Source organism: Carassius carassius, chromosome 6, assembly GCF_963082965.1.
Source record: "Carassius carassius chromosome 6, fCarCar2.1, whole genome shotgun sequence".
Lineage (NCBI taxonomy): Eukaryota > Metazoa > Chordata > Actinopteri > Cypriniformes > Cyprinidae > Carassius > Carassius carassius.
Genome location: NC_081760.1, coordinates 4,611,200 through 4,638,820, shown reverse-complemented (window position 1 = coordinate 4,638,820; position 27,621 = coordinate 4,611,200). Strand labels below are relative to the sequence as shown.

The window sequence follows — 27,621 nt, the reverse complement described above, 5'->3', positions numbered from 1 at the left end:
ACACACTATTAGTATGGTGTTCCTAATAATCCTTTAGGCGAGTGTATATATATATATAAGGGCTGTGCAATTAATTGCATTCGATTGTCATGCGCATCTCATCAGTAAAGCCACTCCCGTGAATAATAGTAAATCTCCATCACCTGCTTTCACATTCGTATTTTCCGGACTTTAAGTCGCACTTTTTTTCATAGTTTGGCTGGTCCTGCGACTTATAGTCAGGTGTGACTTATTTATCAAAATTAATTTAACATGAACCGAGAGAAATGAACCTAGAGAAAACATTACTGTCTACAGTTCTATACTGCTCAGTGCTCCTGTAGCCTACACTGAGCAGCATAGAGCGCACTCTCGCTGCTGTAGACGGTAATGTTTTCTCTTGGTACTTGGTTCTAAATAAATGCAACTTATACTTAGGTGCGACTTATAGTCCAAAAAATACGATATATATATAAACTCCAGGTAAAAGCTTTTTTGAGTTATTTTTACAAGGTGCTTAACCCTATCAAGTCGATTAACGCGGATACGCGTTTTGAGTCATTTTCTCCTGATAACCCCGAAAAGAACTTAAATTACACTTTCAGTTTTAATCGTACAGATAAGAGCAATACATCAATTGAATCTGTAAAGGGTCTACTTTTTTTGTATCCACACATAATAACAACAGAACTTTGTGCACTTATAAAATAAAGATAACAAACAAGGTGTGCTGTCTGCAGCCTTTGTCTGCGCTGATCTTCTTTTACAAACACGTCATTTAAATGAACTGTAACTCCGTGAATACTCAACGAAAATACATGAGAGAGATATCTATAGAAAGCTTGACATGTCTATTTTTAAACTAAACAAGTGCCGCCGAAAACAGATATTCTGTGATAAAGTAATCCATATGAAAACAACGCGATGTCTGTTTTTCATGTCTCCCTTCATTATATCTAATGTGACCACGCCCCGCGCCGAACGCTCTATTCAGATTCAAACTGAAGCGCGCGGCTTGAATACGCCCATAACAGAACAAAAAGCAGCGAGACTGTTCAAGTTTTTTTTATTTTACTGTTTGCTTCGCGATGAGAGGAATGACACATAATTCACCCCAAAAAGATGTGATGTGGTTGAGGATTTGAGAAATGGATTTCCTCAGAAAAAAAGAATGAAGCACTTTATTCAGCAGAGATCATAAACATGAGTAAGTCTCTTTTTATTTATTTATATACTTGTACTAGTTTTCACATAACGTGTAAACGTTTTACTAGTTAGACTTTTTCCAAACTATAATTCCTGACTAAATGTATAATCAAGTGAAACATTATGAAGTTTCAATAACAATATACAACACTATACCCTTCGAAAGCTTGATGTAAATAATATAAATGTAACAAATACATAACTGTAACAAATGTAAAAACAATGCTTTTCTTTCCATTTATTCCCCTTAAAAACCCAGAAAAATATTCTCAGCTCTTTTCAACATTAATAATAATGATGATAATAATAACAACAAACGTTTTTTTTTTTTTTGTAGAAAATAAGATTGTTAAAAGGATTTCTGAAGGATTGTGTGACTGGATTAAGCATGCCAAACAATTTGTTTGAAAGTCAGCTTTGATTGTTTCTAATAAACTGTTTAACTGCTCCCCCAAGTGGATATTAAATTATGTTGTGGGATAATTAAATATATTCTAAATAAACTACAAACAGAAAATTATATAGATTTATTTTGTCTTCACATTCTTTCTTGTAACTCCTTCTTCTCAGTGGCACAGATGACTGAGAGGCTCATTATGCAGCTCATTATGCGGGCCTTTGTCTTCTCAGGTGTAAATCACAATGATATTCATGGTAGTTGACGCCTACTCGCATATGACTTTTACCAACAAAAAGTGTCTTAGAAAATTTAAATCAATATATTGTTTTCTTTGAGTGAGTAAACAAGATGATTTTCACATCATTTAGAAAGAAAAATTCTAGGCTACACGCTCCAGTTCTCAAAAATCCCGGGAACCATTGTTCTTTATGTGTTTTTTTGCCTTATTCAAGTGATTTAACATTTTTTGTTTTTCACTAACCACGCATAATATTTTTTTTCTCAAAAACACAATCATGTACATACATGCATTTCACATATTATTATAGCCCAGTTTGTGCTGATTACAGTGAGATTAGACTTTACCCATTTAGATATTTATAAGAAACTGAAAAAAGCACAAATGTCAGGGCATGACAAAACTTCTCCAGGCCCCAAAAATACCCTTAGACTCCAGAGGGTTAAAAACTGATAGCAGTAAAAACAAATATGCTTTTAATAAAATTAAAAACAGGATTTGCAAAGAAATAACTCCAAAATAGCTGCATTATTCCCATTTAAATGAATCACGATGATTATTAAGTGAGTCATTAGTGACACTTTTCACTTTAAAACATTGTTTCTCCATTGTAAATTACAAAGTCACTCCTCACTGCTCACAAACACTGGTTTGTAATGTTAACACAGAGAGATTGAGTGATATAAACTGCCCGACCAGTCAAATTACTTGAGGGGAAAAATACTAATGCTCATGTGTTTGGCCTGAACTCTTCTTGTTGTGCTTAACTTAAAATGTGTGTCCTCAAACTTTCTTCGAGGACTTGAACACATATATTGAATGTTCCCTGTCAAAGTCACCTAAAGATGCTGGTTCCTCTGCCTGCATTAGCCTTGCTTCAGTTCACCATTTTCATTTAATTTCCCACAATTCCTTAATGAACTCTTGCAGCTTCTCTGTATCTACCACCAGCAAGAGTTAAATCATTTGCCCCTTCTCTTCCAGCATGTTGTCACTTTTATTACATCTACACAAATATTTTGGCTTTTAGCTTGGATAAAACTTTACTGAGGAATCTTTATTAACCCAATTGAACTGTGAACTGAAGCATTAAATAAATGTTGCACTTGAGGCAGAGATTTTTCAAGATCTCATCCTGGCGACTGGTGTTTATGGATTTTTAATTTTTTTTATAATCCCTGTACTTGCTGATGCAGAGGGAATCTAGCAATAAAAATGCATCTGTATAGCAAATGGGAGCTTTAATTACAGCTGAAACAAGAGACCTGCAGAGAAGAAGAATAAAGAAAGCCAAAAGGAAAATAACAAACAGGAGAAGGAAAGGTAATTAACTGCAAATTAATCACGTTGATGCCAATCTTCTATTTTGCCAGCAGGATCTTCTGGCTGAAGAAGTTTTTAATGGTTACCTTTTCCCATTTTATTTAGGGCAATTAATGAATGGTGCACGTAAATAACCACAAAACACTAGTGATCTTTTATTTATTTATTTATTTTTTCTCTCAAATAAGAAGCCTTGGCCTTTGAAAGCCAGTGCAGTTTCTTTTTTGCTTCTCATTGATAATTCTCCATTGGTGTCAGTCATATCCAGTCCAGAAGACTCCAGACTGTCTGCTACTGTGACCTCTAGCAGCTGGTCAGTTTCCAACAAAACCTTTTTTTTTTTTTTTTTTGACATTCATCCATTTCCCTGGTTACCCAGAAACCAGAAGCATGGTTTGGAAGATAGGTGGTTTAATTATAGCGGCATTGTAATGTGTAAAACATTTGCTAGGTTTTTTTATTAAGTCAGTAAGGACTAAACGCTGATTGGTTAGCCACATTCTTCAAAATGTCTTACTCATGAGGTTTGGAACAACTTGAAAGTGAGACAGGATTTTTATTTTTGGGTGAACCATACCTTTAAGCTCAATCGACAGCATTTGTTCATGTAATGTTGTCTAATACAAATATTAATTTTGACATGTCCATTCTTTACTTCTAAAAAGTAAAAATCTGATTTCAAGTGAGGCGCTTATACAGTACAATTGAAGTGAATGAGGGCAGTCCTTAAATGTCAAAGTGTCAAAAATTTTACAATGAATTACAATTTTACAACTTAGTTGCCATGACAATGTACGTGTAAGACCCCTAAAATGACTAAGAATGACAAGAACAAGAAATTACAAGAACTGCTTTTTTTTTTTTTTTTAGAGGGGCGAGTTGAAATGCTGTCTTTTTTTTCTGTCAGTTTCAGCTTAACTTGTATTGAACACAGAATATGTATTTAAGTCGTTCTTTTAAATTACCCTCTTTTCTTGTCAGGCGTTTCAAACTCTAATGGCCCAGTCAATTCGATTTCACTCTCAAAGAAAAGTGACTAGAATATAACAAGATTTGGGATTCATGGTTCAAAAATGAAGAGTGCATAGATGTGTTTTATGGAGAAAGATGCTTTGTGCACTCATAAGGTGTAGTTATAGTATGCACCAGTAGGGGCTCTGTGTCACACTAACTAGAAAAGCCTCATATATTGCAAGTCATTAAGTGTCAATTAAGTTACAATATAGCAAATTGTTTATTAACTGTAATAATTAGTTTACTTTTATAGTCAATGATCATGAAACAGTGAAGTAATCATGCTTGTAGCATTAGTGTATGCAGCAAATGACTGATTTGTTGCTCTCTAACCCAGATGCCTCAGCTGCTCTGAGCGTCTAATGGCTTGTCCTATGTGATGAAATCAGCACCCTCTCATCCTGTCTTCCTCCGTGCAGAGCAGCTCTTTCCTGAGCTTGTTAGGCACCACACGGTTGTGCTTAAGGGTTGCTGTTGGCTGCTGGAGTTTTCGGTATCCCCGTCCATAAGCTTGAGAATTCTTTTGACAGGCTTAAAAACTCTTTCTCTAACTTATACTGGCAGCTTTATTTTACACATTCTTAAAGGCTGTTTGCCCTGTCACAACCAACTGGACCGAAAACGGTAGACAAAGACTGGATGAGTGTGTTTACAAGTCTTTTGAATATCCTTATTATGTGTTGATTATGTAAGCATCAGAATGTGTCGGGGGTGTCGATTCTTTCTTCAGAATGTTCTTGTGTTGTGTTTGAAGGGAATAAGGACTAAGTTCACACAGGACATGTTTTTGTGTTTAAAATGGGAGATGCAGGGCAGTGAAGTAAAAAATAAAATAAAAAATAATTCTGATATGAATCGCAGTGCATTAATCTGCCAATGGAAGTTGAACACTTAAACAATGTAATTATTTATTTATTTATTTTATTTTTTTGCATTTTTCCTCATTTTTCCAGATCCTCAATTTGTTATGACTTTGCTTTCATATTAAGCATTTCTGAGAATATTTATGAATCATACCTATAGTTCAATGAAATCAAATTTCAGTGCCTTTCTGAAAGTTAACTCAAATAATTTACTCAATAAACATAAGTAAATATATATACTTCCGTTCAAATGTTTTAGATTGGTAAGATTTTTAAAAAGTTTTTAAAATAAGCCTCTTCTGCTCACCAAAACTTAATTTATATGATCCAAAGTACAGCAAAAACAGTAATATTGTCAAATATTTTAGTTTAAAATAAATATTCTATTTAAATATATTTTGAAATCCAGTTTATTAATGCAAATTATAAAGAAACTTGTATTATTATTTTTATGATCAATGTCTAAAAAGATACCCAAGGATACTTTTGATTCTTATTTATTTATTTATTTAAAATTAATTAAAGAAAGAAATACTTTTATTCTGCAAGGATGCATTACATTAATCAAAAGTGACAGTAAAGACATTTTTTTTATGTTACAGAAGCTTTCAATTTAAGCTAAATGCTGTTCTTTCAAAGCTTCTATTAATCAAAGAACCCCGAACAACAACAACAAAAAAAAAGATTATGTATATATATCATATTTCCATATTATTATTGTGCCATATCACATGATAAAGAGAGGAACAGACCAAAATTTGGTCGTATTGGCACACAAATGATTATTTGGATGTTGTCAAAATTTTCCTTTGTGTTCCATGGAAAAAAATGACATGAGGGCGTGTAAATGATTATAGAATTTACTTTAAGTCAGCTAGTTCTGTAATAATGAGGTGGAATCAATTTGAATGATTTTCAGAGCAAATATTTACACCCTTGGAAGGACTGATTCCGTTCCCTTCATAGTGTGTGGCTGGTTCTTTGGCTGTCAGCCAGCCTGTATCCAAGTGGCTCTCAAAGCAGCCCGCTGATGATCTTGCGCCCCAAACAAATTGATCTGAATGAAAACCACTCCACCCCAAAAAGAGAGCTCATTTCATGGGAGAGATGTCTGCCGTTTTCACAGCACCATCTGGAACGCAAACTACACAACATACTGTAAAGGACACCTTCTACTCTTAATTTGAAAAATGTCCTAGAGTAAAATGTTTTGCACTTATATGCTGATTATAAGATCTAAGTCACAGACACATTAAATCCACTATCAACATTATACACCACACTTGTTTAAAACAGATGTGTCTTAAAACCAGAATAAAAATCATTGGAAGGAGTGACAGGCCTCAGGGGGACTAAAGTCGTGGTGATGCCAACACTACGGGCCCAGTGCATCGCGACACTTATACTTGATGACAGTGTAGGGGTAATGGAAGGTTGCTCCCACACTGACTAAAAATTCAATCTGCCTGCAGAAACCGCAAAGTTCCTCAAAAGTCTGATAGATGCTCCTAGCTGTCTACTGCACATTCAGACCTAAATGACTGGATTTTGCATCCTTGCAAGTGTTCTTTTGAATGTGGTTTTATGATGAAATGTTCAGGGAAGAAAGTGGCTGCTGCACTTGAGCAAATGTTTCAGTTGTTGGCATAATTTAAGCAATGCTACAGAACTGATGATGCATGAAATGTCTAAAAAAAATACCTTGACCTTTTCAGAGGCTATTTAGCAAACAAAACACACACACTCACATGGAAAGCAAGGACTCAACTGCCTATGTAAGGGTTCTTTAGCTGGCTGCCCATGGCCAAGCACAGTCAATCATTTTTATACAGCCGTCCGATTGATTTTGATAATCGCTGCACTGCTTGATACACCAGGCTGCAGTTACTCAAATCTTGAGCGATGAATTGTGGTTCATATTCGAAGTGTGTTTAAGGTTTTCTGCCCCCAGTTCAGCTTTTACAGGCATGTACCAGAAGCATCATATTCAATCTTGTTTTATCCAATTAAATGCATTTATGCAAATGCAGACAAATGATGAAACCGACTATTTGAAATCTGTGAGATTTTGAAAGACTGCATTGATTTGATCAAAATACAGTAAAATAATAATTAGTGTGATTAGTCTAGAGATTGATCTAACGCGTACAGTACGTGTCAGAAATGAAACGCTCATTGCCATGATGGAATGACAGCCCTGGAGACTTTTCGATACATAGAAAAGATAGTTATCGTGCACTGTCAGATTCACAACTTTGCAGATAGTTTGTTCACATACAGCTACATGGCACACTGCATGAAAGGTAATATTTGAAAAGGCATAATAGAAATCTTTACGTAACGTGTAGTGTAACACTATGGGCCATATTTTAACGATCTAAACGCAAAGTGTAACGCGCACGGCACAGGTGCACTCAGGGCGTGTCCAAATCCACTTTTGCTATTTTAACGACGGAAAAACGGTTGCTCTAAATGGGTTGTCCCTATTCTCTTAATGAGTAATGGGTGTTTTTTGGGCGTAACGTGCAATAAACAAATCAGAGTCTCATCTTCCATTCCCTTTAAGATCCAGTTGCACTTGTGCCATGACGGATTTGCTATTTAAACAAAAACAGAACACGTCTCCGAGATGAAACGGAGCTGCTCGTGTGCGAGGAAATAGATAGCCTAATTCTGATACATGCAATGACTATCCATTATGACATGTAGGCAATCCTTTAATTTTTTATATTTGCCATGTTTGTGTGCTGCTGTCCCTGTGTTTATAACAAAGAAAAATTAATAACAAAGAAAAAAACATTGCGCTAGACTTTAGACCAGGTTTGAGCTGGTCTATGGCGCAGTCTATTTTCAACACTAGCAATGCGCCTCAACAAATCTCTTTTCTAAACCAGCACGTGCATGGGAAGGGAAAATACGAATGGCGCCGGACTGAAACTAGCAAACACACTTGTGCTGCGCTTTGCATCGCATTGCGCCAGGTGTATGATAGGGCCCTATTTCTATAGACGGCCTTTTTTTTTTTAAATGTGAATTGGTATTTTCAAGGTTCATGTAAACAGACTAAGTTTCTATTTTTTTATTTTTATTTATTTTATTTTTTAACCAAGTTAACATCTTTCTTGCAGCAGAAGTGCTTAGGTCTAATAATTACTCAGAAAAAAAAGTTTTCTCCCCCTTCAAAAAGTTGAAGAGCCCTGCCCTGCTGATAGTTATTTTAATAATCTCATATTTTCATTTTAACCATGTATTTTTAATAAGGAAGTAGTTTTTTCACTCTCTCGTGAAAGTGCTCTTTTGTGTTTTGCAAATTGGAATCATTAAAAATAGACAGCAAATTATTGGGTTCTCTGTGAATTTTGCTGAACTTCCTCCTCAAGTAGTAATGTATAATTAATATCCCACTTGTTCTCTAAACCCAAACCACTTTTTTCAACCTATTATATGATCTCTCTTCCTTTTTCCCCTCTCTTTTGCTGCTTTGTTTACTTTTCATTCATCTACATCAATGACTCATTCTTTTGACCTTTATTAGTGAAGACTTAAAACAGTGAAGTTGGGGGGGAAGGAACAAATGATATGCAAAGGTTGCTACATTAAAACTATTAGGCAACTGTACGTCCCCGAAACAGAACATTTATCTTTTGCAGTTAAAATCACGCATTAGCCATCAGCGGGAGAATTTGGGTTGCTAATTTAGTCTGTTACTGCAATTAAGTGTTAAAGGTAAAAGTTTAAACATGAAGGCTTTCTCCAAAACCCACAGTATGTTAGTGTCTGAATACAGGAGTTGCATACATTTTTACTCGGGAGGGAAGGAGATGGATTTGTTATCAAAGCTCTGACAAAGACATCCATAACGCCTTCATGTAATATCTGTTATGAAGGGCAGCTGAACACCCCAAGGACATATTAAAATCTGTTTTTTTTTTCAGCATTCATTCTCCAACATCTAGTTTCAAATCTCATTTATTCACTACTATATAGTGAAAGTGAAGTGAAGTGTGGCCAAGTATGGTGACCCATACTCTGAATTTGTGCTCTACCCATCCAGTAGTGAACACATACACACTACTGTGAACACACACCCAGAGCAGTGGGCAGCCAATGCTGCGGCACCCTGGGAGCAGTTGGTGGGGTTCAGTGCCTTGTTCAAGGGTCTCACCTTGTCCTAGTCCAACTCTTTTTCCATTAGGCCACGATTTTTAAATATAAATATATCCAGAATGTCTCCAAATGTCATATTCCTCTTTAGCTTCCATGAGGTCTGTGTAACATTTGAATTGTTATTATATTGTATACTAGATTTTATAGGTAATTAGGTTTGCTTTGGATAAGTTCATGATCTTTCCAAAAACATTTGTTTTCCTAATTAAATATTCACACACGTATTCGCAGTCTAATTATAGTGCTGAGGACTGAACTTATTCCTCTCTACTCACACTTAGCTGCAATTATTTTCCCTGTCTGTGGAAAGGGAATACATAACACTCAATTCATCAGATCAATTGAAAGGGCCGCAGAGAGTTTTACTGTATTTTCCTTTGCGACTATCGAGCACAACTGCAATTTGAAATTAGAGTTTATGTCATTGCCCTAATGTGCTATGCATGTTCCTCTGGTTTTTTGAGAAAGAGCTTTGCATTGTTTCACATATTGAAAGCGGCATTAAAATAAGCCATTCGAGTGGAAAATGAAGTGAATGAAAAAGAAAAAAGGGCAAGATGAAATATGTAATGTTGTTTATTGGGAACAGTTGCATGAGTCATAGGGGAACGTTATTATGTCGCTGATTGCGAGAATTAGTTCTTTCATACTGAGAAGAGCATGCTAAAAAGGCACCCATACTATTTTAGCTAGATAAACAGCTTTTAAATACAATAAGGCTCTGAAGAAACTCCACGCAAATCAAAGTGATTGTTGGGACAATCTTGAACCACCATGAAAAGGAAGATTCATGTAATGGAGTGTCTTGAAGAGTTTGGCGCACTAATGATCCATCCATTATGGTTCCACTTGTGGAATTCAGAGCATTTGGAGTTTTTGATCTAGCTTATGTGCTTCTCCACATTAACCTCTGGAAGTCTGATGATTTGGAATTTTAATTCTGAGCTCTAATTATGCATATTTTGACATGGTAAAACGTATAAATTGTAACTGTGATAAAGAGATTGACCCAAAAATGTTAATTAGGTCATGATTTACTTGACAGCATGTCATTCCAAAACTGTATGATGTTTTAAAAATGTCTTGCATATCAGTTCCTCATATAAAACTATTATTTTTTGTGATATTTTATGGTGCCTTTGCATCCAGAGTTAAAGCCTTAGTCATAGACATATTCACACATAGTTATCCATGCTGTATCTGTATTTATAAAAAATAATAATAAAAAAAAGTAATTCAAAACAAGAATTATTATCATAATCAGCAATTGTAGTCTTTTACAAGCTAGTCACACTTATACTTTTGATGAGTATTCTGGGAAACTATCCACTCAAGAACTCAGCGGTGGAAGATAAAACAGAATGAAGTGCTGGCACTCCTTCATGCCTTTAACCACAAAAGTACGACTGCTGATTCATTCTTCTGATCTCACTACAGTCTGTTGTTCTCTGGAGGAAATTAGTGGCATTATTGAAAATCCAGTATACCATTAAACCGTTATTGAAGTGTCCCCGGGCATTCTGACTGAGTTTCTGTCTTTGGAATTCAAGGCTAAACCTAATGACTCACTTTAGAGATAGTCTGATATTCATTCATATATGTTGGATTTTGTGTGTGTGTGTGTGTGTGTGTGTGTGTGTGTGTGTGTGTGTGTGTGTGTGTGCAAAGCCCAAAAAAGTTTCAGGGTGGTTTCTCCTTTATATTCCATTGCATATAATATTCTCAGCACATTTTTAATTGCTTCTCATTTGCTTCACACCACCAACATTAATGTGATCGGAAGCTAATGTATCCTGACCTCATACTTTGTGAAATTACAATGCACATGCCATATGGGAATTCACTGATAAAAGCATTCCTAGTTCTGAAAAAAAAACATATATATTTTTTTTTCCCCTTATATATTTAATCCTTTCTCTGAGAGAAAATGTACAAATGCCTCCTTCCTCTATTGGGAAGTCTGGTAAGTTTTTTAGCTTATTTTGTTTATTTCACTAATTGAATGGAGGCTAACTTCAAAACGAGTTTAATCATTTAATTGTAGTGAATTGTTCACATTCGCAGGGTTTAAAACAAGCTCCAAAGCCAGGACATTAATTTAACAGACAGTGCCCTTTTTAAAGTGTAGGAGTTGAATTTTAGCATGAGTCAAAAATGACTTTTGAATACAAATACATGTAGGTGGCTGTAATGACCATATTCAGTCATGTATGCTCTTACACAAAGCACTAAATCTGATGTTTGATAGTTAATTGGATGGTGACGTCAGTCTTGACTGTAAAGTAGACATCTGTGACCCTGGTGCACTATGGGTACAATGGATCTGCTCTTCAGAGCATTGCCTCAAAACCCAGAGCAGAAGTCAACTCTGAATAAATGAACAGTGTGATGAGGAAATCTGCTCACGCAATGACACCGACACTTGTCCTCACAACTACTGATTCTCTCACTTCATTCACACTGATGCGCTCTTCATTCATTCCTCTGGTTTTCTGTATTTAAACCTCTTTTAGTCACTCTATAAACTATGTATATATGTGTGATCAAAATAAGCTATAGCAGGCATTAAATTAACATACTAATGGAATATTTCCAATTTCGCAATTGTTCAAAAATAGGCCAGAAATAATCCTTTCTAGCTCTAAGTATGCAATATTCAAATTAAAGGAAAAGTTCCCCCGAAAATAAAAATATTCTTAAAATGCATTCACCCTCAGGCCATTCAAGATGTAGATGTGTTTGTTTCTTTATCGGATTTAACAATTTTGGAGAAATTTAGCATTACATCACTTGCTTACCAGTGGATCCGAATGGGTGCCATCAGAATGAGAGTCCAAACAGCTGATAAAAGCATCACAATAGTCCACAAGTATTCCAGTCTCTCTCTCAATCTCCAGTCCATCAGTTAATGTAAAAAGTGAAAAGCTGTGTTTGTAATAAATTCATTGTGATTTTTTATCAGCTGTTTGATTACTTAATGAATCTGATGGCCTCATTCAGTAAAGAGAATTCACTGTTGAACATCTGATTTAATGCTAAATTTCTTAAAATTGGTTTTCTGATGAAGAAGCAAACTCATCTACATCTTGGGTGAACTGGGGTGAGTAAGTTATCAGCATATTTTCAATACTGTTCAGAACAATTCCTTTAAGGCTGTCAATGAATTAGGTTTAATTATGTTTGTGTGTGTGTGTGTGTGTGTGTGTGTGTGTGTGTGTGTGTGTGTGTGTGTGTGTTTGTGTGTGTGTTTTAAGCTGAAAAAAGCCCAATGACAGATACAGTACTCCAGTGGAATAATACAGTTGTGTCTTTCTGTGTTAGTGCTGAAAGTGCTTCTAGATGCTGGTTTATTTCATATGAAAATATTCAGCGGTATGGCTGTGTTTAAATGTTAGCAGATGCGTTAACCCAGAGGCGACAGGTGACATGACAGTGATAAATGCACTGGCCTATTTGCTCATATCTTCTTCTTAATGGCTCCCTCCGCACAATCCCCCCATTTCTTTGTTTTTCTGTCTCTGCATTATATGCTGCAAGTAACAACAGCCGCTTTTGGCAGTTTAGTTCCTCAGTACTTTATTGCTGTGTTCAAGTCGACTATTGACTTTTTTTTTTTTTTGTGTCACACTGAACATAAAAAATTCAATTCAATATTTTGTCTTCTGTAGTGATTTCTTCTCAAATCCATCATATCAAACGTTTCTGTCAGATATATTTTTATCAAAACCATACATGAATGTCTTCAGGCTTCATTCAAAGTAATGAAATTCAGTGACATATTTCAGTGGCGGTATCTAGGTGGGCCCTATATCGAGATAGGATTTTATGACCATAAAAAATCACCTGAATAAGATAGCGTTCATTGTTCTTAAAGAATGTGTTCATCTCACCTTGAAATGAGTTTTTCAGACTGTGAGTCAATCTAATACGTTATCATTTTTATAACACTTCTTTATACTTTCTATTTAAATATGTAACCTTAGTACAAGGATTGAATGCATTGTGTTTGTAAAGTTTTGATTACTGAAGCTTTAGATTTTATAAGTTAAAAGAATGCTTCACAATTGTTTTCTCTTTCTTTTTTTCTTCCCATCGTACATGGATGTATTCAGATTTAAATTTCAGTTTGTTCTTCACACAAATATATAATATTATTGTATAATACTCCCAGTACATTATTTAATTTAGATGGAAAAGAGCAGCATTGACATTCTGTGAAATTACTCCTTTTGTGTTTCACGAAAAAAATAAAACTAAAAAATCCATAGAGTTTGGAATGACTTGAGGGTGATGATGATGAAACAATTAGTTCACCCAGTTTTGGGATTTTCTTTAAAGCAATTCTCTGGCAGATTTCAACTGTCAGACTATGGAGTCTGAGAAGTTTTAGAAAGTTTTCAAGGCTTTTTATTGAAGCTGCATCCTCTCCGCACTGTTCCTGCACATTTATCCAGCACCAATGAATGAAGGTCCTGTTTGCACTAGATCTAGAGTGGGTTTTCTCCAGAGAGCAAGTGATGTCATTTTGACTTGACATGTTCAAGTGCCTCAGCGCTCTTTTCATTTGACCCATTGAAGGTCCTGTCACTTACTCTCAGGTTTTCTTTTGATTTTTATTCTAGATTATCCCCTCATCTTTCCATGCATCTGCTTTGACCTTATGGATTTTTTCCTTGTCTTTGGCTGTTTTCTGTCTGACCTTTTCCTTTTTTAAGAATCATTATTTTATTTATTTATTTGCTGTTAAATACAAAGTCAATGGTGTGTGTGTGTGTGTGTGTGTGTGTGTGTGTGTGTGTGTGTGTGTGTGTGTGTGTGGTTTGTGTTCATGCCATTTCAGTATGATAAATACAAAAAGCATTGCTTATCATAGTGCCGTGGTATTGTATTATACAGTGATACAGCTGTGTGAAAGGAGAGCTTGAAAGGTCTATTGTCTGCTTGTTTGTCATCTAATTTTTTTTTCTGTCTTTTTCAGAGTTATATCCATGGCAGCAGTCAAGCTCAGTTTGTGGCTGAATCTCACATTATTCTTCTGTTGAATATCCTTTCACATAAAGCCTCTATCTGCACAATGGACCTGTCACATTGTTTAGTTAATAAAGTGGACTGTAATAACCCACTGACTTCATACAGATCTGTTCATCATTCTGGTAATGTTTTAAAATGTATGTGATGTGTCACTGTAAAAGTCTGTACATTTACACAGCATTCTCCAGTAGGTAAAGGTTTATTCTCATGTTTTTGTTTTTTTCTCTTTAATAAAATATGATTTAAAATGTTTTAATGTTAATCTTGTCAGTGCAGTTGCTGCTAAAATATTTCTTTTGGTTAAAAAAAAAGTTTATTTTTGTTCAAAAAGTTGTATTTAATGAACAAAAAATTATACATAAAAAATGTATACATATTGCTGACAAAGACATAAGACAATAATAGTGTTTAAACGTTTGAAGACAGTGAGGTCTTTATTTATCTATTTATTTATTTGTAGATAAAGAAAAAATGTTAAATAAAAAATGATTCCATAGGGATGCATTAATTAAAGATGACATTGAAGAGGAAATAATTTCAAAAAGAATTTATATTTCAAACAAATACTGTTATTTTGAACTTTATTTATAAAAAAATCATGAAAAAAGCATCACATAAATAATACTAATTGTAATAAATAATAATACATTAAATCTTTTGTATTTTAATAAGAGATTTATTTTAGAAACATTAAAAATAAAAAATCTTATAATACATCAAAATAAATTGTGAAATTTGTTTAATATATTTTTTTATTGAAAACTCAGATGTCGGATTTTTTTTTTTGGTCAGAATCCATCAGGGTGCTCCTGTATGAAATGTTCTTACACATTTCTATGTTCATCCTTATAGAAAATACGAAAAATTCTCTCTCAAAAATTCTGTATACACAGTCTCTTTCCGGTCTGTGTTGGGAATGTCCTCCAGAGTCTGGTTCTCTGTGTGAACTTCCCCTGTAATTACAGGGGTTTGTTGACTGTGCCTGATGGGAGCAGACAGACAGGGACCCTCTGCTACAGTCTGGCTTCTGGCTGCTGGCAGCAGAACAACTCATGTTTGTCTGTCTTCCTCACATCGACACCTAGCTTTCCCCCCAGGCTAGCGGAGACCTCCCAGCTGAGTGAAGTGTGCTCAGATTTGAAGAGTGTCTTGTTTCCATTGTGTTCACAGTAATTGAAATGTCCAGGTGTGCTACAGATACAGTATGTTTTGCCAGCCTGAACAGTAATTTTACAGGTACTCTGTAAGCATTGTTGCAGGTCCTGGGTGTTTATTGTACAAACCATCCACATCTATGACCGAAGTCATTCCTTGACTCCCGTCTCAGATGCAGCCATCACCATGGGAATGGTCCTTCTGAATGAAGCCGCCACTTCTAAAGGAGACGTGGGAAAACGAAGGAGTAAGTTTCTCTAAATGTTGTTTTTCTTTCTCTAATATTATTATTGTTCATACTTTCAGTATGTTAGGGTTTTTACAAAAATCTTATAGAATGAAGCTCAGAATACATGTTTATCTGAATGATGGCCATAACTAGGTACCAGAGTGTTTTAAAGACTACTGTAATCTATTTGTACTTCACTTGTCCCAAATGTAACTTCAAGCATTCTTACACTACTGGAAAAAAGTTAGTTAATAAAAGTTAAATTATATGTATATATATATATATATATATATATATATATATATATATATATATATATAGAGTGTTGGGGAGTAACTAGTTACATGTAACGGCGTTACGTAATTTAATTACAAAATTATTGTAACTGTAATTAGTTACAGTTACTACGAAAAAATGAGTAATTAAATTACAGTTACTTATGAAATTTTTAACGATTACAAAGGGGATTACATTTGAATATTTAAACACATCCACATACAGTTTTAACTGATTTATTTCCCAAATTGCACTGACTATTCTGAGACATACCGCCCTAATAATTTCCGGGATGCGGAAATACAGTCTGGTTCGTAGATCCAGTCATAAAAACGAAATGCCTAACGCGGACGGAATATGCCACATTTTGGATGACTAAATCAAAAGTAGGTCAGTACACTTGAATCAAAACATGACATGGACTAGTGTCTGTGAATATTAAGCCCCAAAAATGCAATATATGACTTGCACATTCTGCGTGTCTGTGGAAATCAGGCGCGGACTGGACACCGGGAGAACCGGGACAATTCCCGGTGACCTCGCAGCCGATTTTGCCCCACTATTTAATATCATTATTGTATAATTGCCTGCCGAATGTACTAAAGCGATCATTTGCGAATCCGCCATTTGATAATTAAATCTCTAATAAGTCATGAAGTGTTAGTTATGATTCGCGTGCTCTCCGCGCCTCCGACAAACGGTTTGGATCAGACTCAGTAATCAATGCGAGAGAGAGAGAGAGAGAGAGAGAGAGAGAGAGAGAGAATAGAGTGGAGTGGAGTGGAGTGCTGGAGCAAAGAAGCAGAACTCCTGTTCAGGGTTTCAGGTCAGTTTCATCTGTAAAGATGCTTTTTTGTCTTTGTTTTTTTATTTAATTAATCAAGCAGCAGCACGTTGCTCACCAGTCATCACTCAAAATACTATAAAGGACATCATTATTATCTGTTGTAATGTTACAGTAGGAATTTAGCTGAAAATAATTCCTATTTTTTTTATAGGTTTAGGGGGAGCTATGACAGACAACACCACAACCCTTACGAAAATTAACATTTTAATATTTAACTATAAATCCAGAGAAAATGGTTACTATTGTGATAACCAAAAATATTTATTTAAACTTATTTTACAAATGTATTTATTTAAAAATAAATACAAATCCATTTGCAAAAAAAAAAAAAAAAAACAAATTAAACAAGGTTATTTTACTTTTATATAGGCTAATAAAAGCATGGTTAATTTTTGTAAGGGAAAAATATGACTCATGTACAGTATTAGGATTTTTCTATAAAGCTATTGTAGTATTGTAGAGTATTGTATTGTAAAGTATAGTTTTGTTCAATCTTGAGTATTAAAGTCATGAGAGAGATGGATAACAGGGCAAAATAAAGAGACTGAAGAGAAAAATGGAAGTGAAGGTGCAGTTAAGGAGAAAACTTTTAATTATTTTGCATGTCCCCAAATTAAAGATTTAAAATAGATAAAAAATAGTTTTGTCCATGAATTTGTTTGTATGAGTTTGAATTTTCCAGTCTGATTTTTTTTCCCAGTCCGCCCCTCCTGTAAATTAATGGCAAAGACATGGTTTGATTTACTACACATAGGCCTACTGAAGCTCGCAGTGTTTTCAACCTCTGCCGTCTCAATATAGGAGTACACGAGCACATACACATAATTTCTAGAACTGCTCTGTGTCACTTCATGAGCATTTTACTTATTTTGAGAAAACTATCATCATATACAGAGAGACAGCAGTTTAAAAAAAACACCAATGTTTCAGGAGTTTAGTACACAGAATACGTCACATGCTTATTAGATAAATGTATTTAAGTTGATGTATATGCTTTTATTTATTATTCTTTAATTTTCACAAATTTAGAAAAGTAATCAAAAAGTACTCAAAAGTAATTAGTTACATTACTTTAATAAAGTAATTGAAAAAGTTACACTACTATTACATTTTAAACAGGGTAACTTGTAATCTGTAACCTATTACATTTACAAAGTAACCTTCCCAACACTCTGTATATATATATATATATATATATATATATATATATATATTTAGCAAGGACCCATATTATTAAGCATACGATTGCTATCTTTAAATCAATTATATTCTTTAGAACTTTCTATTCATCAAAGTATCTTGAAATGTATCACTTTTTCCACAAAAAAAACTATAAATAAAATAGAAGACAATTGATGCAGCACAAATGGTTTCCCACTTGGATAATAAGAACCATTATTAATAATTGAGCACCGATAATAATTTATAAAAACTGAGCAATAAATCGGCATATAATAATGATTATTACATAGATATATTCTTACTGAATGGTTGATTTAATTAGTTATTTAGTTAGTTACTTAGTATGTATTACTTAGTTACTAAGTAATACATACTGCATTACTTAGTTATACAGTATGTAGATTATTTAAGCTTTTAAATAGTTTATATTTGCTCCCAGACTTTCTCAGAGCCAGACTTGAAATATTTTGGCAATACATAATAAGAATACAATTTTTATTGCATTTTTATTGAAAAAATTATAAGCCAAATAAATATTTAATGTGAAAAATTATCATCTTCATCATTAAAATGGCATCTTTTACAGTTCAGTGATATTTCCTCCCCACTAGCCTGGTCTCGTTGTTTATACGTAGGTATTAGTATGTAACGTTTACAAGGTCAAAATGTACAAATGCATTTTTATAATTTTATCGATGAGTGATTTCGATTTATAGACCCCTTAACCTACCCCCAATCCTAAATCTACCAATTTTATAGCACACATAAAAAGATATAAAATTTTTTGTGACTGAAATCTGCAGGGAAATTACCATTTTAGTAACAATATAGCATTAAAGTCCTCTCGCAATAGCAGTCCTCTCTGGCAGAATTCAGTAGTTTTGTGTAAGGAACAGAGCAGAATTTGGAGTTGTTAATGGCTGAAAAAATTATCCAGATGAGAGCCAATGAGCGTTCATATTTCCTGCCATAAAACCAGCCATAAAGTTTCTTGAAGCGGCAACTTTTGAATTGGTAAGGAGTACATCAGTTCGGGTTTTGCTGCTTATGGTCGCTGCTCAGGGTAGAGATGAAGATAGTAAAAAAAAAGCTTGAGTTTAGGACTGTTCCTCACAGTCGTGTGGATTCAGAAGATTTGGATTAAAGCACACAAATAAAATGTATTCTTATTATTGTCACGACCGGAATACAGGAAACCACAGAGAGAGATCCAAATGCGGGTACGTCTTTATTTAAGGGCAAATCCAAAGAATAAACAGTCCAGGCTGGGGTCAATACCAAACATAAACAAACAAGGACACAAGACTAGGGCACGACAAGTGACGGACATGAATTAAACAAGGACTCCGTGACACGTACTTAGACAGACCGGGTATAAATACACAGGGAGAGACAAAAGCTAATGGGGAATTGACTGAGTGCAATGATTGATAATCCGTGACAGCTGGGTGCAATGATCTAGGCAAAGAATGTGAGGAATGTGGTTCATGAAGTGACAGACACCGTGGGGAAGGAGGACATCTAGTGGATACCCAGGGAACACAAACCAGACACTGTGACAATACCCCCCCTCTACGGAGCGGCTCCCAGACGCTCCACGACAAGACTACAAAACCAGAGACCAGGAGGGAGGCGGACAGGTGGAGGCTCAGGGGGAGGGACGGAGGGCCAGAAAAAAAAATGGGGAAACCAGAGACCAGAGGAACATGAAAATGGGGAACAGACACCAGAAGTGCAAACCTAAAACAGGGAGACAAGGAGGGAGGTGGACCGGAGGAGGTTCAGGGGGAGGGACGGAGGGCCAGGCTAACAAGGGTAAAGGACCGGAAGTGAACACAAAAAACAACAACAACAAAACAGGTGATCAAGGTGGATCATGGCGTTCAGGAACCCAGGATGACACCGACCGGGCAGGACCCCAGGGCGGAGCAGAAGACCACCACATCCGTGTGGTCGGGACGGACGCCCCCCAGGGCGGAGCAGAAGACCACCACAACCATGTGGTCAGGATGGAAGCCCCCCAGGGCGGAGCAGAAGACCACCACATCCATGTGGTCGGGACGGACGCCCCCCAGGGCGGAGCAGAAGACCACAACATCCGTGCAGCCAGACCAACAGGAGGATAAGTCTGGTTGGGCAAGTCTGAAACAAAAAACCTGAACAAGCTAAGAGTAGCCTCCGTGGCCACAACAGGATCAGTCGGATGCTCATAGAGTTCGACTGAGACCTGACAAGGCTCAGGAAGTCCAGCAGAGGCATAGAGAGATTTCGGTAATCCAGCCGAGACGAGGAGAGGCTCCAGTAGTTAAGCAGAGACATGGAGAGGCTCTGGTAATCCCATGGTGTTTAGACTGGATTCCAGAAGATCAATGCTGACTTGACTCTGCTTCTGAAGATCTTTGGTGGTCTGACTCTGCTCATGAAGATCATTGGTGACTTGCATTTGTTCATGGAGGTCATTGGTGACTTGCCTTTGTTCTTGAAGATCACCGGTGACTTGACTCTGTCCTTGAAGATCACCAGTGACTTGACTCTGTCCTTGAAGATCGCCAGTGACCTGATTCTGTCCTTGAAGATCGCCAGTGACTTGACTTGAATCTGGAAGGTCAACGGTGACTAGTCCTGACTCTGGAGGGTCAACGGTGACTAGCCCTGACTCTGGAAGGTCATCGGTGACGAGCCCTGACTCTGGAAGGTCATCGGTGACTAGCCCTGACTCTGGAAGGTCATCGGTGACTAGCCCTGACTCTGGAAGGTCAATGGTGACTAACCCTGACTCTGGAAAGTCAACGGGCACCTGCCTCGACTCTGGAAGGTCAACCGGAATCTGACTCGACTCTGGAGGGTCAACTGGAACCTGACTCGACTCTGGAGGGTTTACAGGAACCTGACTAAACTCTGGAAGGTCAGCTGTGGATGTCATCCTGTGCAGCGGCGCTGGGCAAGCAGCCATCTTGGGCCATGACTCTGGACAGGCGGCCATCTTGGGCCATGATTCTGGACGGGCGGCCATCTTGGGCCGTGGCTCTGGACCGGTGGCCAACCTGGGCATTGGTGCTGGGTTAGCGGCCATCTTGTGCTGTGGCGCTGGGATAGCGACCATCCCATGCTGCGGTGCTGGGCTGATGTCCATCTTGCGTCATGACGCTGAGCTGGCGGCCATCTTGTGCTGTGGTACTGGGCTGGCGGCCATCTTGTGCTGTGGCGCTGGATTGGCGGCCATCTTGGGCCATGACTCTGGACGGGCGGCCATCTTGGGCCGTGGCTCTGGACCGGTGGCCATCTTGAGCATTGGCGCTGGGTTAGCGGCCATCTTGTGCTGTGGTGCTGGGCTGGCGACCACCTGGTGCTGTGGCGCTGGGCTGGTGGCCATCTTGGGCTGTGACGCTGGCTCAGCAGCCGTGACGTGAACACTCCTGGTAACCTCTAGGATCTTGTTCAACATGGAGAAGTAATCCAAAAATGTCTCGGCGGCCATCTTGGGCAGTGGCGCTGGGCTGGCGGCTGTCTTGCCTCGTGGCGTGGGGCTGTCGACCACCCTGGGCTGTGACGCTGGGTTGGCGTCCATCCTGTCTCGTGGCGCTGGCCTAGCGGCCATCATGGGCAATGGCGCCACCATGGCGGACGTGTGCTTCTTCTCCCCTCTCCGTCTGCCATGGTGAGACGGTGGCTCTGACCCATCCCACACGAGCCCCGGGTCGAAGGGGGGCCATGGTTGAGAGCGATGCTGAGCCTCTTCTCGACCACTCCCTCCTTGGTGACCTCCCCTGGTCTCCCGGAAAACCACCAGGCGAGTTCCCTCAAAACCATTCCTCTCCCACTCTGTGGCTGGGTAGGAGACATAAGCAGACATACCGCTGGCTTTCAGAGTGACGGAGTCCCTCTGTCACGACCGGAATACAGGAAACCACAGAGAGAGATCCAAATGCGGGTACGTCTTTATTTAAGGGCAAATCCAAAGAATAAACAGTCCAGGCTGGGGTCAATACCAAACATAAACAAACAAGGACACAAGGCTAGGGCACGACAAGTGATGGACATGAATTAAACAAGGACTCCGTGACACGTACTTAGACAGACCGGGTATAAATACACTGGGAGAGACAAACGCTAATAGGGAATTGACTGAGTGCAATGATTGATAATCCGTGACAGCTGGGTGCAATGATCTAGGCAGAGAATGTGAGGAATGTGGTTCATGAAGTGACAGACACCGTGGGGAAGGAGGACATCTAGTGGATACCCAGGGAACACAAACCATATATATTTAGCAAGGACCCATATTATTAAGCATAAGATTGCTATCTTTAAATCAATTATATTCTTTAGAACTTTCTATTCATCAAAGTATCTTGAAATGTATCACTTTTTCCACAAAAAAACAATAAATAAAATTGAAAACAATTGATGCAGCAAAAATGGTTTCCCACTTGGATAATAAGAACCATTATTAATAATTGAGCACCGATAATAATTTATAAAAACTGAGCAATAAATCGGCATATAATAATGATTATTACATAGATATATTCTTACTGAATGGTTGATTTAATTAGTTATTTAGTTAGTTACTTAGTATGTATTACTTAGTTACTAAGTAATACATACATACTGCATTACTTAGTTATACAGTATGTAGATTATTTAAGCTTTTAAATAGTTTATATTTGCTCCCAGACTTTCTCAGAGCCAGACTTGAAATATTTTGGCAATACATAATAAGAATACAATTTTATTGCATTTTTATTGAAAAAATTATAAGCCAAATAAATATTTAATGTGAAAAATTATCATCATCATCATTAAAATGGCATCTTTTACAGTTCAGTGATATTTCCTCCCCACTAGCCTGGTCTCGTTGTTTATACGTAGGTATTAGTATGTAACGTTTACAAGGTCAAAATGTACAAATGCATTTTTATAATTTTATCGATGAGTGATTTCGATTTATAGACCCCTTAACCTACCCCCAATCCTAAATCTACCAATTTTATAGCACACATAAAAAGATATAAAAATTTTTGACTGAAATCTGCAGGGAAATTACCATTTTAGTAACAATATAGCATTAAAGTCCTCTCGCAATAGCAGTCCTCTCTGGCAGAATTCAGTAGTTTTGTGTAAGGAACAGAGCAGAATTTGGAGTTGTTAATGGCTGAAAAAATTATCCAGATGAGAGCCAATGAGCGTTCATATTTCCTGCCATAAAACCAGCCATAAAGTTTCTTGAAGCGGCAACTTTTGAATTGGTAAGGAGTACATCAGTTCGGGTTTTGCTGCTTATGGTCGCTGCTCAGGGTAGAGATGAAGATAGTAAAAAAAAAAAAGCTTGAGTTTAGGACTGTTCCTCACAGTCGTGTGGATTCAGAAGATTTGGATTAAAGCACACAAATAAAATGTATTCTTATTATTGTCACGACCGGAATACAGGAAACCACAGAGAGAGATCCAAATGCGGGTACGTCTTTATTTAAGGGCAAATCCAAAGAATAAACAGTCCAGGCTGGGGTCAATACCAAACATAAACAAACAAGGACACAAGACTAGGGCACAACAAGTGACGGACATGAATTAAACAAGGACTCTGTGACACGTACTTAGACAGACCGGGTATAAATACACAGGGAGAGACAAACGCTAATGGGGAATTGACTGAGTGCAATGATTGATCATCCGTGACAGCTGGGTGCAATGATCTAGGCAGAGAATGTGAGGAATGTGGTTCATGAAGTGACAGACACCGTGGGGAAGGAGGACATCTAGTGGATACCCAGGGAACACAAACCAGACACAGTGACAATTATGGCCTACCATCCACCCACAACCTTTGCATCCTGGCCTTGAGTCTTTCAAGGCAATCATTACTTGCACAGTGTATAAAACTACTTAAAATACTTTCTTTCTATGATTTGGTCAGAAAGAGCATTCTCAATATGTAGAAAAAGTCAATTGGATGTACGCTTTGGTTTTAGTATTCTTTAAGAGGCAGAAAAGTAGCAACAGTAGCTTACTTTTTATTTGCATATTGATATTGTTTGTGTTTTTTATTGTGTTGTGCTTTTAAGTATGCGTTTGGCAGCTGAGAACTGAGGATGAATGTGTGTCTTGCATTCAGTATGTGTGTGTGGCCTAGTATCACCTTCCATCCTGAGTCTCGGTCCCACTTTCAAGTTTGCGTTACATGACCGTCTTTTTTTCCTCTGAGCTTCTCACATCAACCTCGTTTTCTACCCCCTCTCGAAGTGCTTCTCAGGGCTTCCCATAAAGACAAGCATCACATCCAGTCCTTGATAGATGAATAGCTTTCCATGTATTATTTCCATGTAATATCACTGCATTGGGATCCAAGATGGCGCTGAGATGTTTGGCTGGCCGTCTGTCACTCCACTCTGTCTTTGTTCTATATTTATTATTATTTTACCTATGTTGCCAAGGCGTACTATCGTTTTTCACCTATGATCGCCAAACTCTGCTTTAAATTGGAGGCTTCTGCAATCAGAATAAACCTGACCTGCTGAAAAGCTCACCTCCACCTCCATGCCTCAAGGAAATTCCAGCCTTCCTGAGGCGCCCTCCTCTCTATCATGCTTGCAAGAGACGGTGCAGAAGACGTGGTAAACGCGGAGGTGTCCGGGTAAGGTTAGAGGCTATTCTGAGGACTATTGGTGTGCTTGGTCGCTGGACCGAGCTGTATCTGTTGGACGATGCTGTTCTGCACTCGAGGGTGTGCAGGGACCGATGGATCCGACCGGTGTTCCCTGACGCTGGTGGCTTAGGCGGTGTCGGCCGCTCGGTGGACCCCGATCGGCTGGTGCTCCCCCGTGCTAGCTGGCGTGTACCGACTAGGAGAAGAGGTGTGGATCGTCGGAACCTCCGCTCCCTGAAGCATGTCCTGTCCGCATTTTAAATCTACTTTTTGCTGTCAACAATCTTCAACTGCAGGCTACTCCAGCTTTGAGCTGCAACTCTTTGATGTAAAGCTTTCGGGAACTTTTCTCTGTGCGGTGGTCTATCGGCCACCAAAATTCCACAAAGACTTTGTTCGGGACTTTGCAGACTTTGTATCGGGTGTCACTCTTAAATATGACCACTTTTTGATTGTTGGCGATTTTAATATACATGTGTGTTGTGAGAACAGGCCTCTGGTCAAATACTTCATGAATGTAATTGACTCTTTTGACCTTATGCAGTCTGTTCGGGAGCCCACGCATGAAAAGGGTCATATTTTGGATCTTGTGCTGTCATATGGGCTGGACATACAGATAACTGAGATCGGCCACACACTTTTATCCGACCATTTACCTGTTCTATTCTCCCTCTCTGTGCCTGCTCCCTCTCTAAGCGCAGCTCCTCTGCGCAGTCTCTGTGTTTTTAATTCTGGAACTCCACAGTTGTTTTGTGCTAATTTTAAAGACTCTTTTTTATACTCTCTGGATGATCTTAATGACCGCAGTGTGGATGAATGCATAGCAATGTTTGATTCTCTCTGTACTAAGATTTTAGATTCGATCGCACCCATGACTTTAAAGCGCATAAAGCCACAGAAGGAGCCCTGGCTGAATGAGTCTACTCGTGCGCTCAGGCGCACATGTAGACAGGCGGAGAGAAAATGGAAAAAGGACAATCTTCAAATTTCTAGGGAACTCCTTCAGGACAGTCTTATTAATTATCAGCAGGCTGTAAAAACTGCAAAAACTGAATATTTCTCCTCACTTGTGTCAAAAATGCTCATAAGCCTCAGGTTCTTTTTAATGTATTTGATTCACTGGTGATTCAAGATTTCTGCTATTAGAATCCCACTTTCTCGGTCTGCTCAGGACCCCTCAGCTCCTCTAGCAAGCACAGCTGTCTTTGATAGCTTTGAACCGTTCTGTCTCTGAACTGAATGAGATAGTTGCACATTTGCGCCCCGCTGACTGTCAAACAGATAGCATTCCATCATGTCTGTTTAAGGAGGTCTTCTGTTCGGTGGAGTCTTTTATTTTGAAATGTATTAATTTGTGTCTTAGTTCTGGCTGCGTCCCATCCTCCTTCAAACATGCCATAGATCAGCCTCTTTTGCAGAAGAAGAACTTAGACCCTCTGGTTTTGTCTAATTTTAGACCCATTTCTAAGCTCCCTTTTATTTCAAAGGTTTTAGAAAGAGCTGTGTTAATTTAGGTCCAAGAATTTTTAAAAACAGCTGATATTTGTGAACAGTTTCAGTCTGGTTTTAGGTCTCGTCATAGCATGGAGACTGCTCTTTTAAAAGTTTTTAATGATCTGTTCTTACACCTTGATACTGGCAACTGTGCCATTGTAATTCTGCTTCATTTGACTGCAGCCTTCGACACAGTTGATCATAAAATTCTTCTGTGGCGCTTAGAGCACTGTGTTGGCTTAAAAGGCACTGTCCTAAAGTGGTTTGAGTCGTATTTAACAGACAGATCAATTTCTGTACAAATGGGACAGTTTTCCTCCTCAGTGGCCCCTCTGACCTGTGGGGTACCGTAGGGGTCAGTTCTGGGTCCTATTCACCCTGTATATGCTCCCATTGGGATTCATATTCAGGAATCATGGCTTCTCCTTCCACTGCTTCGCTGATGATGTGCAGGTGTATCTACCGCTAAAGGTTCCAAAAAAAGAATATTTGCAGGTCCATGATAAACTGCATGAGCGATATTAAGACATGGATGGACCTAAACTTTTTAAAACTTAATGAGGATAAAACAGAGGTTGTCTTGTTTGGTCGTCCAGAGTTGGTTCAGGTTCTTACCAGCTCCCTTGGCCAACTAGCACCTCATTTAAGATCCCATGACAGGAATCTTGGAGTGATCGTTGACAGTGCTTTTAAACTGGATAAGCAGGTCAGTGCTGTGGTTAAGTCTAGCTTTTTTAGAAAAAGTTATTTGTGTTTTTATTACCTCTCGCCTGGATTACTGCAACTCCTTGTATACAGGGAAGTCTGAGCTCTATCGTCTGCAGCTTGTACAGAATGCAGCAGCTCGTCTTTTAAGCGGCAGGAAGAAGCGGGAGCACATTACTCCAGTGCTCTCATCTCTTCACTGGCTTCCAGTAAAGTATCGGATTGATTTTAAGGTTATTTTATTTGTTTTTAAATGTCTCAATGGGCTAGCCCCAGAGTACCTTACAGACCTTGTCAGGTTGTATAGGCCCTCCAGAGACCTCCGTTCAGCCAGCCTGATGGTCCTGGAGGTTCCTAGATCGAAACTGAGATCCAGTGGTGATCGAGCCTTCTCAGTGGCAGCTCCCACTCTCTGGAACTCACTGCCCGTAGCTGTGCGGACTGCTAGTAGCCTGTCCACTTTTAAATCATTGCTCAAGACTAATTTGTTTGAAGTAGCTTTTGGCACAGGGGAGCGGCCTTGATGAATGTGTTGTATTCTATGTGTACCTTTATTCTTAGCATTTTGTTACTTCATTGTTCTTATTGTATCAGTGTGTGACTAACATTTTTTTTTGTGTATTTTACTGTGAAGTACTTTGGTAGGCCCTGGCCTTGGAAATGTGCTATATAAATAAATGTGACATTGACATTGACATTGACATTGACATTAGCTGTGGAGACCACTTAATGTGATGGCCTCCATCCCACCTCCAAAGAGTCATACCGAGCTTTGATATGCTAATGGAATGAGTTATGGGTAATATGTAAATACTGAGTTACATAAATTTGAGTTATTTTTGGCTTTGTTTCAAACTCACCTCCAT

At 38.0% G+C, this 27,621-nt stretch overlaps 1 protein-coding gene across 1 annotated transcript in view; it reads left to right on the top strand.

The window, feature by feature from the left end:
* The window catches only part of tusc3 (tumor suppressor candidate 3), a 96,828-nt gene that overhangs the window by 51,165 nt on the left and 18,042 nt on the right, over positions 1 to 27,621 (top strand). Inside the window, exons 7-8 of the mRNA XM_059552004.1 lie at positions 14,169 to 14,234; positions 15,551 to 15,623. Coding sequence (XP_059407987.1) covers positions 14,169 to 14,234; positions 15,551 to 15,623 — 139 coding nt within the window. The remainder of the gene's footprint in view (positions 1 to 14,168; positions 14,235 to 15,550; positions 15,624 to 27,621) is intronic.